This window comes from Pseudopodoces humilis, chromosome 1 (genome assembly GCF_049639895.1).
Source record: "Pseudopodoces humilis isolate 2021_Gansu_Grassland_sample_001 chromosome 1, ASM4963989v1, whole genome shotgun sequence".
Lineage (NCBI taxonomy): Eukaryota > Metazoa > Chordata > Aves > Passeriformes > Paridae > Pseudopodoces > Pseudopodoces humilis.
Genome location: NC_142200.1, coordinates 60,060,349 through 60,076,788, shown reverse-complemented (window position 1 = coordinate 60,076,788; position 16,440 = coordinate 60,060,349). Strand labels below are relative to the sequence as shown.

At 35.4% G+C, this 16,440-nt stretch overlaps 1 protein-coding gene across 5 annotated transcripts in view; it reads right to left on the bottom strand.

The window, feature by feature from the left end:
* The window catches only part of INVS (inversin), an 85,261-nt gene that overhangs the window by 48,650 nt on the left and 20,171 nt on the right, over positions 1-16,440 (bottom strand). For all 5 annotated transcript variants that reach the window (XM_005517338.3, XM_088060036.1, XM_014255988.2 and 2 more), the window contains one exon: positions 143-316. In XM_005517338.3, the coding sequence (XP_005517395.2) occupies positions 143-316 (174 nt within the window). The remainder of the gene's footprint in view (positions 1-142; positions 317-16,440) is intronic.

Sequence of the window (16,440 nt, the reverse complement as noted above, 5' to 3'; positions counted from 1 at the left end):
TATTAATACTTCTACTTTGAAGACCTAGAAAAAGTTTATGACAAATAATTTTTTGCACATAACTGCTTGATGTAAAACCAATTTCTAAAGTTGCTACAAATCTTAAAATAAGCAGTTGTCTTAAAATAAGCAGTACTTTTACCTTGTTTCTGTCCTGAGTATCCACTTCTCCAGGTGCCATATGTTTTAACAACAAAGCTAAACATTTTGGGCTTTTGTGACGTGTAGTTAAATGTAATGGTGTCATATCCTCTAAGTCCTTCTGCATCCAGTTCCCTCTACGAGCCAGTAGAAGTTTCATGAAGCGGTAATTTCCCTGGGCAAAGAAAAATATCAGAAATTTATGTCAGTTTATCAAACCAAATTATGATACTTAGATATATATATATGTATATATATATATAGTATTACAGTGCCTAAAAAAGCTTGCAGCAAAACAGCTTAAAGCTTTGGAGACATCCAATGAAGATTTTTTTTGTTAACATGAACTCTTCATTCTTAGGTCTCTTGTGCTACCTGGTTTTAGATATTTATATTCCATTAGCAGAATAAGACAGGGTTCATTAATACCAAAAATTCTGCAATATTAACAGAGTTTTTTAACTTTGCCTCAGTAAAAATCATGTAAAAACTGAAGTAAGATCCTTACATGCTGGTTTCGGCAAGGTAAACAGGTATCAGATGAGGAATAAAACTAAACATGAAGAAAGAGTATAATTTTCAAAATGAAAGTACGAAAAATAACTGGGGATGATTCAGAAAGATAAAATGTACTCATCTGAACACATAGCAAATATATGCAAAAGTGATTGTTAGTTTTTAAATTGTGAACTGTATGAATTTTGGTCTACAATATACATAACAAATGGATGGAACAGCTAGCTTTACAACACATTGAAAATACTTACTAGGACTTCCACTAGGTTTTCACTATGTTTTCAAAAAAAGTAACATAGATCTGCTTCTTTGATATAAATATAATGATAAAATAAATGATGGTGGATCCCAAAAAGCCCAATCTGCTTTTATTTCTCAAATCATTGAAGAAGCCAGTGAAAATTAGTGACACAAACATGTAATCATGAAGAAGCTGTACTGATTTAGTAGTACAGCCAGCCTTGACATGCTTCTACCCCTTGCTTGAAAGTTATTTTCCTTATAGGAGAGATGTTACAATGTTTTTATGCTTCCACTTCCCAAAGCCCGTGGGTTTATCAAATCACCTTCAGCAGCAGTAACTCACTAAAGCAAAACATCCACACCTGCCTTCAGTCATCATGGTTTAAACACCCCTGCTCCTTTCACACTAACTTTTAACCCTTCCTAAAGTGAAAGGAATGTGTTGTCTCCTAATTTTGCTCACTGTCTTCCAATTTTTCCCCAAGATATCAGTTTTTTCCAATTTCCAATACAGATCATTACCTTTATAATGAAAATAGAAAGCTCAGAAGAGAAGAAAAATTGTACTAATTCTCCCCCACTCAGGGAAAAGCTGGAGCATTTGATGAAGCTTTATTAGACAATGTACACAGGAAAGGTGACACTCAAATCAATAGAAGTCATGTCTTTGGATTCTTCTGCTTATGAAACTACCTGCAAATTAACATACTTCAGTCTGCTACAATTCTTTTATAAATTCTGCATGTTAGCTTAGTCCCCTTAGGCTGTCTTTGGAAAAACAATGAAAAAAAGCAATCAAGTAGACAAGGGCAAGCAGTACTACTGCACGGGGGCACTTCGGTATCTCATAAGGCTCAGAATTGCAAATCATTTTTGTCAGCAGAATGGTAGGATGGAGACACGCCAAAGGATTCCAGAGGCCTCCACAGTATCCAGTGCCAGGGCATAAAAAATATTCAAATTTCATTTTTCAAAGCAGCCATGAACTTTGGAAGGGCACACTTGACAAAAATTAGTGTTCTGGCTCTTTGTCTAACAGCAATGGAAGACTTAAGTTTTATGGATGGAGAATGGATTTGACCAGGTATGGCCAAAATAAATGAATACGACTTTTTTTTTTTTCTCTGCTACACTATTTTATTTTAAAATACAAATAGGGAAAGCATATCATGAATGAGCTCAGACAAAATTACCTTGTTCTGCTTCTACCATTTATTGTTACTAGCCTTTGCTCGTCAGTGACAGCATACAAAAAAAGCCTGTCACAGAACCTACCACAAACCTGCCTGAACGTGCAAACTTCTCTTGCCAGAGACAGCATGGCTACTACACAGCATTCCTACTCAGAAGTGACCAAATACATCTTTTTCTTCTGCTGGGTGTCAGGGAAAACATAACCTCAGGATTTTGTCCCTTTAGTACACAGACACATATTAAGGCATACTCCAAAGTACAGGGACAGAGCAGCATGATGTCTGCAGAGCTCCTAAACCACAGAGAACACACTCAGAATTAATTCATGATAAATTTGGGGTGGAGCTGAGGATGAGAATACTACTCATATTTGCCATCACACTGTACAGGCAAATAGCACAAAAAATTTACAAAACTCATTAAAAAGAAGAATTAAAACTAGCGAAAAAAACAACTCTGTATCTTGATGTGGTTGGCAATTAGACTGGAGGAAGACAATATTAAATAACTTGAGAGAGTATTAGTCTTCAAAGAAATATAGCTGCATTTCTCCATCACAGAGGATAATACATTTGGGTTGTTTTCAGTATTTCCTGCACACAGTGCATGCATACCCATGAGAGAAAAAAAAAAAAAAAGATTTTGTCTTGTTGATGGGTACTTAATGGAAGATTTAAAAGTATATTCTGCTTTTTAAATTACTTCCACTGTAAAGAAGACTGAAAGTTAAAATAATGCATAAAACTAATGAAACATGCCCCTTTATTATTAGAATTTCTCTCTCTATACTGTATTTTACATTTGCTATTACACATTTTTCCATCAGTTACTACTACATTATTCTCTTGCATGCTTAGTCAACAAATCCTTTTCCTTAGAAAATGAATTTGTAATAAATCCCTTCATTCTGAAACACAAAAGATTATGTTTCTTCCAAGTGATTTAAGTTTTTTTTTAACACTACCACAGAAAACACCTGTACTTACATTACTTATTTGAATTATCTTATTCATGCTTTTGCTTCTGACTGCTATTCTTTTCTTTAGTAATACCATGAATTTTGCTGTCTTCTTTTCACTTGTTAGAAAACAATATTGTGCTTTTTAATGACAATCCACCTTCAATTGATTACTGCTTAAGCTTGTAAGTATGGAATGTATCAACGTGCCTTGAAGGCAGATGTAATTTATGTCTTATTAGGTGGAGGGAGGGAAAGCTTAATTTGAAAAGCCAATTCCTCAATTTTTATAAAATTTTTGTGTATAACAAGTCTTCAAGCTGGCTATGTTTCTGCTCATAAATAATGCACTTGACTGGCCTAAACATTCCTGGGCAGCATGAATCTCCCTGAGTCAGTCCATGGTCTCTTACCATTGATAGTGACTCAAAATTTATTCTATTATAAACAGAAAACATTGTGAGCAAGCAGGATTAAATACTTGTACAGAAAACTCAGTTCCTGGCAGCAAAAATTTACCTTTCCAATGCCAATTCTGAAAATTCCTTTAGATTCTATTTAAATTACTCAATCAAAATACTTGACTCTGCAAACTACAGCAGAGTTTCAGAGCACAGCTGACTTCAACATAATCAGAAGAAACACTTCTGCTATTTCAAAAATTCACCCACAGGTACTAACTGCTCTGATGTAGAACACATTTTTGGTAGACGGTAAGCATATAGCTCTGCCATCAAGTAATGACTTCAAAGAAAGTTCTGGACTCCAAGCTAAACTACTAAGCAGTCAGAAAAACTTTCCTTTCCTGAATGTTTTTATGGAAAAGAGAGTTATGGAAGAAATATTTTAGTCAGAATCAGTGAATTTGCCAGAATTTAGATTATCTCTGAAATTGAAAAAATTATCCCCGAAACTGCAAGTCTGGTCACTAAAATAGCTGTCTAGTATATTCAAAATGATTCTACTGCCAGGGGAAGGTTTCAGTGGAAAATCACTGGTAAACTTTTCTACCTAGTTTTCTGGATCTACAAGAAAATGTGTTTTTTTCTTTATTAATCTAAAGTGGCTTTTTCAATTTTCTCTCCCTGGCTTGTTGAGGAAGTGTAGTGAGAGAGCAGCTGGGTGGGCATCTGTCAAACAGCCACAGTCAGGCTGTCCCATATGGTCACCTAAGTGAAAGGCTAAAGGAAAAATGAGCTCTGCTCAGCAGCGCTATAATTCTAATCATAGGTTGATGCTGAAACTACTGGTTTTATTACCAGTGCACTAAAAACATTTGCCTCACACTTCACATCTTTCCACTCCCTACAGCCCACAAGTCCTGTTCTGAGTCATTCAGTGCCACGTGCCTCTGTTTCAAACACTTCCTCAGAAGTAGTTTTCACAGCAAATTTTAGGTATTTCACAAGCATACAAACTTGCTTTAAAGAGTACACCTGGTTTCCAGAAATATTCTAGTGACATGCAACAGAGCTCTGTGAAAATTTATTTCCATTCTCATACCACTATTTCTTGGTGAGTTAACTTGGTTATTATATTAAACTGTGTGCTTTTACACTCTGGCTAACCACTTCTCCTACCCTGTAGTGTGGCTACATCTCTGACATTAAACTTTTCATGTTCAGATTTTAAAAACACACTGCAGAGATAAATACAACACATTTTATAAGGGGAGAAACTTAGCTGTACAAGGTAAGGCTAAGAGTCAGAGGCATTTGTGCATCTCTCCAAGCACATCAAAAGCATACCCATAGTTAGGCTACCATCACCTCGTCATCAGTGGGTTAAAAGTGGACAATTAATCCAGAAAAATTGCTTATTTCCCTATTAGTTGCTGAGACCACATATTAAAAAACCCTAACAATTCTAACCCACATGAAGCACTTAACATGACTTGAAAGACTGATCTGTAATAATTTACAATGTAGAGCACATGAACTGACAACTGTTAAAGTACAGTTAGGCTTGATTTTCGGAATACCTACAATGGGCCTGTGAAGATTTAGTGCACTGTGAGGGTTGCCAGAGGAACTGGGGAAAAGCAGCCCAGCATCTCTATACAACCTCCTGGTAAAAACAGCAGGGGTCATTAAAAAGAATGCCAAGCTGTTAAAGCGTGAAGATGCTACCTTGGCTCCACTCCAAAATTACATACCTGCTTTCCCAGGACTGGGAACAGACAGACCAAAAGAACACAAACCCTTACAAAGGAGGTGGTTTTCAAGGGCTTTTCATTGCTGACAGTCATAAGCACTGAAGATGCAGTCAGGGCATATACTTGCAGCAGAACAGAAAGCCTTAGAAGTATTTATAGATAAACCACAAATTAGAACTGAAGGTTAAAATTGACCCTCTGGATTAGTAAATCCATCCTCCAGCACCATAGGGAGTAAGAACATCTAATCCTTTTCAAAAAATTCCCAGTGATTTCTTTTAAGTGGAATTACAGCGTTCAGGACTTTTTTCCTCCCAGTTCTCTGTTTCAGGCTGGGGCTTTTAGGTTTTGTTTCTTGTTTGGGTTTATGTTTTTTTAAAGCCAACACACACACAAGGACACAATTTCATTCTTCTACCCATGAAAATACAGTGTGTCTTTTAAAATCTTAACAAGCATTGGTGATTTTATCTCAGGAACAAAGAATAAGCCCTACATTGTCCTCAAAAAATAATCAGCTCTCTGCACTCATTCTAGTTGGAACCCTTCTATTTTGAACACAAGTAAGGAGAGATTACAGAGCTACTGGAGGGGGTGTCTCACAAAGTACCCTCCTGAATCCCAGTGACACTTGTCTACTGCTACTGCATATATCTTGTCAGATATACTTAGAAGTGCATTTCTCTCATAAATTAAGTACAATCTCCAATCAGTTAGCACATTACATCCTTCTCAGACATGTTCCAAATAATAAATTCATAATACACAGAACAAATCATTACATGCGTCATCTGTCCCCCCCCTGGGACCTGCATTTTGGACTTTAACATTTCTAATAATTTCAATTACTTTTAGTATTCCTATTCTTCTGATATCCTGGCCACCACCATCCTCTCTTTGACTGACAATCATGCCTAACACTGGGCCACTCTTAAGTATCCTTTAAAAAAATACTACTCATGATTGTAAGTTAGCTTGTGAAAAATATTGACTAATATTAGATTCAAGTGCAACTGTTAAGGAATTCTAACCCATGCCTTCTGATCTTATAGCTCATATTTCAGCTGTATCTGTTTTCAGTTCATTATCAAATAATAATTTACCATTGTCTTATATTTTATGTCCAAATTTCTAATTAAACTCGCAATTTTCCATCTAGCACTATTGTTAATATTTTTGTACATGCCTAAAAAGGCAGCCTATTGAATTTCTTTCTATGAAATAACTTAACTAAATATCCAATTACTCTTAAAGAACCTACTGCTGGCAGAAGGTGCTCATTTTACCTGATTTTCTATTTCTGCTTACATATTTATCCCCATAATTTTAAATTCTTATATGCTTCTGAGGTCAAATAGGCTGTCTCTCTCAGCTGCTTCCTTCTTAAAACATTACTTACTACTATTTCAAAATGTTATTGAATACCCTAAATTCTGTAATGTCATAATCCCTAAAGGATGATTTATTGATTAAAATATTTTTGCACCTTATCCCTTACTGTTTCTGTACTTGTAAGATGAGATTTACCAAAAATCAGGCATTAATCACTGACCACAGCCCCAAACACAGAGCCCTGCAGTAACTAAGCCTGGTCAGCAAGTGTGCAGCAGAGTACAGGGAAGTGGTAAAACAGAGGCCTCCACAAAATCAGAAGCACAAAGGTCAGCCTATTGAAAAGGGTGTGTTTGAAGACAGCAGTGCAGCAAGTCCACCAACTAAGACAGAAAGGATTTCAGAGATCTGATAATTATACATCTCTACCATAGATTAATAATTTATTAGCTTATTAAATTTTGATTGTTGAAATATATTCATTATTAATTAAGCAGCACTTATGTAAGACATTTTAGCAAAATTTTCTTAGCAATCTTTTGTAAAAAGATAGACTATTTAACAATCAATAAATCCTCTTCAGAGGAATATAATATATAATTCAGTTACTTTTACTCTTTCACAAACAGAGCAGCAAAAAATTATTACAGTCAAATTAATTGCAAAGATAAAACATCTCCTGTTCTAATACTGCACCAATCATAACATGGACAGTGATTATACAACTATTAGATAATTATTATTGTATTTAAATATTATTAATGGTTTAGTTTTTCTTTTAAATGCTTAAATAGTATTTAAGAAAGTAGAGCTGGATATATAACAGCATCTTGAGAACAGAAAAAATACTTATATCATGGGTTATTGCATATATATAGTCACTCATGTACACTGTTCATTTGCTTTAGGCCCAGATTAAGAACCAGTAAGGTACACTGAAATTTAGTATACCACGCCCCACTTATCTCCTTTTCCAGAGAAGCACATTCCACCCCAAATATACAAATAGATAAATAAATACATACATACATACATGTAAAAAACTCCAAACAGATCGCTATGATCTTTTAACAGTCAGATTAGATTAGTTAAGCCTTTTAAACCCCGGACTTCTTAGGAGTTGGAGTCAAGACTTAATTGTTGCTTATGCCTGAAACATAAAAATGTCTATACTTTTTAATAGTGACACATCAGTTTCTAAAGCCAGTAGAAATCTATACACTGACAAACACTAAATCATATTGTACAGTCAGACACTCATGGAGGTAAAACATGTACAACAGGAAAGTATTTTAGATTTTGCCTTAAAAACCGAAGCAGAAGATATCAGCCACTTGGCACTGCATTAACACACTTTGCCAACAGATTAGCACAGATGCTAAAGCCAAAGTTGAGAACAGTTCTTCGCTGTCAGACGCTTTCAAGAAGCAGTGAAAGTCAAAAAACTTGAACTCCTTAATTGCTAGCTAAGCCTTTGAAAGATAAATACATCCACGAGGTTTCTCTTTAAAACAAAAATGGCAACTGAATTTAACCTGCTTATCTTCACAGAGTAGAAATCGCTCTTTGATCTATTTGATCTTACAGAAGATAATCTTACTATCTACACAAACGTGCTCGCTCTCTTTCCAAGTGAGGAGGTGCTGAAGAGAGGATACCTCACCCCACAAATAAACTTTGTACCAAATAAACAGATTCTCAAATTTTCAAAATTTTAATTACTTAGGAAAGGGACTGTGCACATGGTTTCTTTAGAGGTTGTTTCATCTTTCAGTGTCTCTTTGAGAAGAGGCACATTCTAAGAATGTCAGAAACCACTTGGAATGATGTGGACTTCTGTCACTAACACCTACCTGTTTCCGTAGCTTTTCAGGAAACAAACTAAGCACTTAGAAAAACAGAATCTGTCCTATCATACTTCTAATTCAATATCTATAGGAACAGACTACTGTTCCAAAAGTAACTGAAATCCATATATCAAAAGGAGTATTTTGATTTGCTTACATTATGAGCTACTCTCCAGAAATCTCAAAAGAATTCTTCGGAAGAAAAACTACTAAGAGATGCTAGCAAGTAGATATATGAATTTAATTGCAAATAAGAATTACTTGGATTTATAAATTAGCACTTTTGGTTTGAAATATTACCCATACACAAAATACTACATCATCTTGTTTTCTAATACACTCAAACAGAATTCATATTGCCTGGTTACAACAGCTAAAAGCCCTGTAAAAGCTACCCTTTACAGTATATGACTGCACTGTTCTTACACTCCTTGAATATCAGTAAGTTTGTTTAAACAGCTCCTGAAAAAAAACTGAAAAATAAAGTCAGTGTTGTTACTTAGAACCACAGTTTCTAGTTAAAATTAGTGAAGTCACCATCAAAGTAGCAGGCTGCCTCTCTGGTTATCATTAACTAAGGGTTAACTGCTTGATGAATAATATAACTGAAAAATAAAAGTAAGAGAAAATCTTTAGGATTCTTGTTTTAGACATAACCCTTTGCAGTTATCCATTGGGCTACAGCTTTGAAAAAAAATATCTGTAAGCTCTTTATTATTATTATTTATTATTATTAATCTATTAATTTTATTATTAAATTATTATTAATCTGTGTGGACAAGGATGATGCCATGCCTTCTATCTAACAAACACCACTGGCAGACTTAAATATGTAATGTTCTGCTAACCCTTCCAAGCCGACCATGATGAAAACACTGATTTTTGACACTGGGTTTAATCTCACCAAGTACCCTTTTAGCAACTTCCTTAGCAGCATTCTAGACTCAAAAGTAAAACACTCAATTGGAGAAAAATCTCTCAGACAGCTGAACAGAAACCTTATTTACCAGTTTTCAAGCTGAACGTGTTCATCTGTCTGGCAAAGCATCTTAGGCAATACATCAGCGGAGAACATCAGCACAACTTGAGGCCAGTTCTGACTATCAGACATTTTGACTGAAAGCAAGGCAGTGTCTCAACTAAGAGCAATTCTCCCTAAAGCCTCTTGCAAGATTGGCTTTACTCTCTTGGTTTCCATAGGAATAGACAGAACTATCAACTGGCACACAATTAAAGAATACAACAGACAAGACAACAGACCAGTGCTGTAAAAGCCAAGGTAAAACTCTTTCCCAGCATAGGCTGAAAGAAAAAAGGTGTTTGTATCTTACAGCCTCTGACCTCATTTATCCATGGCCTGTACATGTTGCTTCTATGTAGTGTTCTCAGCTCTCCAGCAATAAATGTTATGGTCTACCTATAGAAATTAGTGGCTTTCATGCAAAAAACACTTCAAGGATGAAAATGCAATTAGCATTCTCATTTCCAGTTGATCTCTTCCACTGTTACTGAACTTGTTTTCCTGTAGTGTTCTTTTGAAGTCACTCAGGCAGAAGTCCCCACAACACACAATCTCTGGGGATTTACGACAAAGCCTGAGACACATCATCCATATTTACAGGATCACTGCCCACCTCTCCATAAAGAATCAAACACTAAGCTTTCAAAAAATATTGTATTTCAAAAAATAGTGATTTGAAAGATTTCTCAGAAAGTACTGACTCCCTGCTCCCCAAAAATACAAGTACTAGAAAATAGTCACTGCATTCGTTTTCCTTATTTTAACGGCTTTGAGTTGAATTGTCTTGAACTAAGAACACCGTAACAAAACTAAGAAAATATATCCCTGAAAGAGATGTATGCCTTTTAAAAATCTAATTAAAATGTTACAAATCCTACAAATCCAAAAATTGCTACATTTTTATTAGATTTTTAAAAGGCATAATATAATCCATGACAGAATTCTACCTGAAAACAAGTCTAAATAACAGCCCATTAGTCCAGTCCAAGTCTTTTTATCCTACCTTTGCACAGTACTATTTCATTCTGGAAGCAAACTAATTGCCATTACTACTAAGCATCACTCTGACTAGTACTGTGTCACTACTGCCTTGTACTTCTTAATTGCACCCCTCTATGTGCATGTCATGTCTTTACAGACTGCTGGAAGCAGCAACGCTTGCAAAGTGAAAGTGCTGCATATATGCTCATTTTTGAGCACAGCTTCACAGAATTTTTTGTTACTATTTTAGCTGCTGTTCTGTCTGCAAATAAATGCATGCCTTTCATGTGATTTAAATATGTTTCAAACCTATTAAGTTCTAAAACAAACCACTATGTGAAATAATTGCAAATCTACCGATCAAATTCTATTGGCTGAGAAAAGGCTTTGAGCGAAGCCTCCAGAACTATTACAGAAGTAGACAGACAATCCATATTAAAAACAACCAGCAATAAAGTTTTACTCTTTATTTAAATAATTATTCAGACACTTCAGGCTACTTTTACATATGGCATAATTTTATAAGTTCTATATACACTGCAGTGGTGTTTGATATTTAAAATGAAGCCATAATTTACTTACAGTACTGGTAAATAAATCAAAGCCTTCATAATCTACTCAAACTGCATCTTAGCAGTAATAAAAGTACTAGATTTATTTTTCTTTTTTCAGACTAGAGCCAGATAAAATAACAATTCAAGGTCGGTGCCTTCCCAAATCCACACTATATTAACAGCGTTGAAAAAACACATCCTTTGTGAATATCTCTATCTATGTTTAAATGTTCCCATCATAAGGCTGAACACATACAGATGATATTCATAACATAAATCAGTATTTCAGTAAAAATCATTCCTTGTTAGTAAAAACTGGTAGCATTCTTCCTTAATCCTTCATTAATAAAAAAAAAAAGGTGTAAGAAAAGGGGGTTCCAAACCTCTACAAAGAGATGAGAAAATCTAGAATCTAAATAGGCAAGTTAAATTAATTTTGTATTTTATGAAATGCAGACATTAGCTGTTACTTTTAAGGCAGCAACAGAATTTGCTTATACAGTTCATACATATCCATTTTGACTTAAGTGTGATTCATTTAATTCTCTTTAATCAACAATTTAACCAACTGTTTACAGACAAAGAGAGAGACAAATGAAAGATTAGTGCTCCTGGAGTTTGTGGCTGGCCATAAGATCTAAATTTATTTTTCAAATACCTCCTATAGCAGTAGCCTTGCATGCTGAAGATATCCTATCTAGTATCCTATTGATTCAAATGACAAGCCTGAGCATCAGATTAAGGATGTGTCAGACACCTGATAGAAGATTCCTGGAGATTTCAGCAGAAAGGTGTCCTGTTTCAAAATGATCTATTGCTGGCACTTCATGTATTGAAGTGTATGTGGATACATTTAACACAAAACTAATTCACCTAAAATTAGAATAACATTTATAATCAGTGAAAACAAATATCTTCCCTTTTTACTGTAGAATAACTAGAAAAAGACACCTTATTCCAACAGAAATTACTCTACAGTTCACAGAATGGAACTAATAATGGGAGCTAATAATAGTGGAAATCCTGTTTTAATTTGTCAGTGCCAAATCTGGACACAAACAAGTAAGTGGCTTCTCAGTCCCAACAACAATATTTCTTCTCATAACCATTAACGATCAGTTGTGAGGTCAGCTGCAGAGGGGCAATTAATGCAGGAACGATGTTTTAAAAAGGACACTCAAACAGGGAAATGTCTTTGTCTGCAAAGGTACTTTTTAAGGTACAAACTTGGCAGCAGACGTCAATGCCCAGGGAGAAGAGCTGGACAAGTCTCTTGTGCACCGAGGGATGCCACAATACTAAACATGCTCAAGGAACAATAAGTGAAACAAAATGAATTCTATTCAGACCTGATTTGTAACTCTCCAAGTACCATATGCACCAATTTTTTTTTTAAAAAAGTACCATTTTGAAGATACAATCATTATCTTCAAGATCAAATGATAGAGAAATTTTCACCTGCCCTTTGAGCAAAGCAAAATGAGAGGGGGAAGCTGTTTGATAACAGTATGGAGGAGACAGCCAGCAGTTGAAACCCAGGATAATTAAGCCAACTTAAAAGAGCCAAACCTCAAGTAATATGGAATAATGTTCTTATACAAAAAGCACTGCTCATGCCTGAACAAACTACTTGCGTCTTTGCTGGGCATATTTATATCCTGTTCAGTTCTAGCTGATCTTTGCAACAAAATCTCTTGAGTTTAAGTTATGCACCAATACTTTTTCAGACTTAAGTACCCATTTAAGATGTTCTTTTAAGACAGGACTGTTTTACCTATTTGCTGTTGGTAACTGAGAGTCTTCAAAAATTAATATAAATTATTCTATTTGTTGATAGTAGCCTGAAAAATTATTGTTATGGGAGAGGACTTAGCAAAGATCAGAAAAAGCAGCAATAGGTGAGTCATCAGTCCAGAAGCTCTTGCAAATTTTACTCACAAAAGTATGCACTGAACTCAGTAGATGAAAATAAAGTAATTCTACCAGCTGGCTGTACAGATATTTAAGATATCATTCCATATGCTATGCAGAATTAGTTCCTTTTCACTGAGAAACACAACACAAGCAGAGCTTTGCAATGTTCTGCCACCATGGTTTGCACTTAAACCCTATTTGCAAAATCTTTTAGAAAAATCACTGCAGTTGGAGACATTCCTTTTCTTATTATTTTAATGGAATTTCATATTCAAATTTCAAGTGCCTGAGAGGAAGACTGCTCAACAGGGGCAGAAGGATGATAATACAAAATATATTCTAGGCCTGACAGTATTGTCCTTGGATTATTTCAAGCATAGAAAGCATGGTGGCAGAAGATATAAAGCCAAGTAAAGGAAAGGAGGAGAGTTACCAGAGCAAGAAGTGGAACAGAGATGCAGAGAAATAAAATTACATCAAGTTTGAAAATGGGAGAGAATGGTTTGTATAATGAAAATGAATAAACTGGACTAATGAAAATAGCTGTAATATTGCTGGAGCAATAGAGAAAGAAAATATCACCAATAGTGATGTTTGACCTTGAGAAAAAAGGGAAAACTAGGGAAACCACAGATCACTGCCATGGCAAGGAAGCTGTATGGGAAAAAATACTGGGTAAGGATTTTCATACCAACTGTTAGGTAAAACTCTAGAAATTAAGATACCAAACTATGACACTCTTTTTTATCACAATGAGTAAAACAAAAGACGGAACTTTGCAAAAAAAATTTCAGGGGAATGGATAGATTTTCAATAAGCTAAATATATACTTAAAAATAATAATAAATAGGCCTGGGCTTATTTTATTAAAAAGCTCATTTTATCACAGTGTGTCTACACTGCAGACAACCACACAGTACAGAAATGCTGGGTTAGCTTCACGGATATTATGGATACTGAAGCCAATCAGGGCACGGCAGCACAATACTTCTCCTGTAGCTCAGCAACCTTCAACACACTTCAAGCTGTGAGAGGTAGGCTATGATGTCACTTCTTCATCTGTCCATCCTGTAGCTCACACCAGAAGGTTAAATGTGCTTAAACCAGATTATTCAGACTCAAAAAATAAATATCAAGATCATGAAGTCTGAGTTGGGGAAGCAATGAAACAAAGCAGAGAAAGATAAGTCAGGAGAACTGGATTATCAGAAAATAAATTACAGAAGTACAGCAGCTGTCAGATAAGTAACTGCAAACCCAAAAATTATTCAACACACATGAATCCAATCTCTCACACAAAGATGGGTCTTTGAGAGCACGGCAGTTAATCTCAAAGGGATAAAACCCCTATGATTTCTGACACATAACGCCACTGAAATGTGATAACAGACAATCTGTTTAAGATTTCTGCCTCTGGAATACTTACACTATTCTACTAATCTATGAAGATAAACCTGTGATTAAGGTTGGGTTTACCAGTATTTACAGCAGACTACCTGTAAAAACGATGTTCCAAGTCCACATGACCATCAGTAAGTGCTGCAGAAGAGAGGGGAGCAGCAGGGGAATCAAGCCAAATTGAAACACAGAGTAAAACCACTACTTCAGAATAAATGACCAAATACATAAGAAAAAAAAATAAAAAAATAAATCTGTGAGTTTTGAAATACCTACAAGTCCATTAAAAAAAAATAAAGATAAAAAAAGAAAAATATAAAAAAATAATTAGCTGATGCAAAATAAAGAGCTATATTCCACCATCTAAAAACCTTGCTATTTCCAGATCCATTACACAGATATCTATGGCCAAGTACTACAGATCGCCAGAAATGTGTTACTTAGAGAAGAGGAATACTGGCATGGTTACAGTTAAGACTTACTTTGAAGAAAATGGAAAAATAAGATGACAAATAAAGAAACCACCATTTCAGTAATTTTATAACCAAATCCTTCATAAAAATGTAGTCCTATTATTTATTCTGGTAAGGTAAACATTAGCACATCTGAGACATTAAATTATTTGTTCTACCAGCATAATGGGTCTTTCATCGGATTTATCTTGTTTAGAACAACAGGAATCTTTCTCCACGAAACAGGCAGAAAGCAAAGATCAAAAGCAACAGTAAGAAAATGTAGACAAAATTCAACTGATGATTTTAGAGTCCGTGTAGGACTGGATCATAATACTTACAGCAACCTTGAAACAATTGCTTACATCTCAAGAAATATACTGGTATTATAAGACTGACATTTCTTTACAACAAAATATGAAAATAAAATACTTGATTTCCTTACAGCTTCTATTAAGTGATTCCTTTCATTGATGGATATTTTCTTCCCCCATGTCATAATCTTTGGCATTTATATTCCCTATCTGAGTAGTTAACTGGCTTTTTCTCAAGACATAAAACCAGTCTGATCTGGTATAACGCTGCCAAATCTGTTTCACACAAATTCTGCTTGTCTCAGAGAGAGAGCAAGAGAGAGTGCATACCACACATCCTCATTAACTAGAAAGATCAGTAATTAAACAAGAAAGGGTTAAAGCATATGTTAGTCTATTCTACTTTACTATCTACTACTTTTTAAAAAGCTTTCATATGTCTTCTTCCTTGTTTCTGAAAGCTAACCATTCCTTCTTCCTTTCAGGAAGGCTGACATTTGACAGCTTAACATAGCTGACAGGGTTACCCAACAGCTCACCCTCCCTATTCTCAATCCAATTAGACCTCTAATCCTCCAGATGAAAGGCCCAGCTACTCACGTTCCTCATGACAACGACAGCTATTGATTATTTGTCACTACAGCTAACACCTTCTCTGTCGAGGCCACTCTGACAGAAGCAAACCTACCAAATTAGACAGCACTTTATCTGCCCTGGAGGCCAAATGGCACAACAAGTAAAGGCTAATAAATGGTATAAAAATGAACAAATCATAACATTATGACAGGTTGATCGTTGCCAGCAGCTTCACAGCTCAAGCTTGATGCTCTGTTAGACCTGTTCCTTCTCTTTTCTCTTCCACTCCTGCACCAACTTTGACTGAATTAAAGGCCAGAACAATTAAGGCATTTGACCAGCAAAGATAAGCTAGGATAGAAGTATCATCAAGGGACACGAATGTCAATAGCACACTACCGTTTGTCAATAAAAACATTCCAGAGATGCAAATGCTCATGACTCTGCTCTCCACTAGGCTGTACTGACTCCCTTTGTACAGGGCTCTTTGAAAGCCCAGACAGACACTGCGAAAATTAACCCCAGAAAACCAAGCTTGAGCTGGGAAACATTGAGGCAAGGATCTGCATCACTGAAAAAGGAATCACAATACTGTGCTAGATGGCAGAGAGATGTTACAGGTGTTATTCCATTTAATATTTACACTTTTTTTTTTTCTTTGTAGCAGAGCGATAGAAACCAGGATTGCATAATTTGAATTTATCACTATAAATTTGCTTCAAATTTTTTTTTTTCCTAGGACAATATGAGGTATCTAGTAATACAGGACCTCACAAGTCACATCACTCTGAGGCAAACTGAAAACATTTATTATTCTCAGGGTGGTACTATCCCAAGCTAGTGA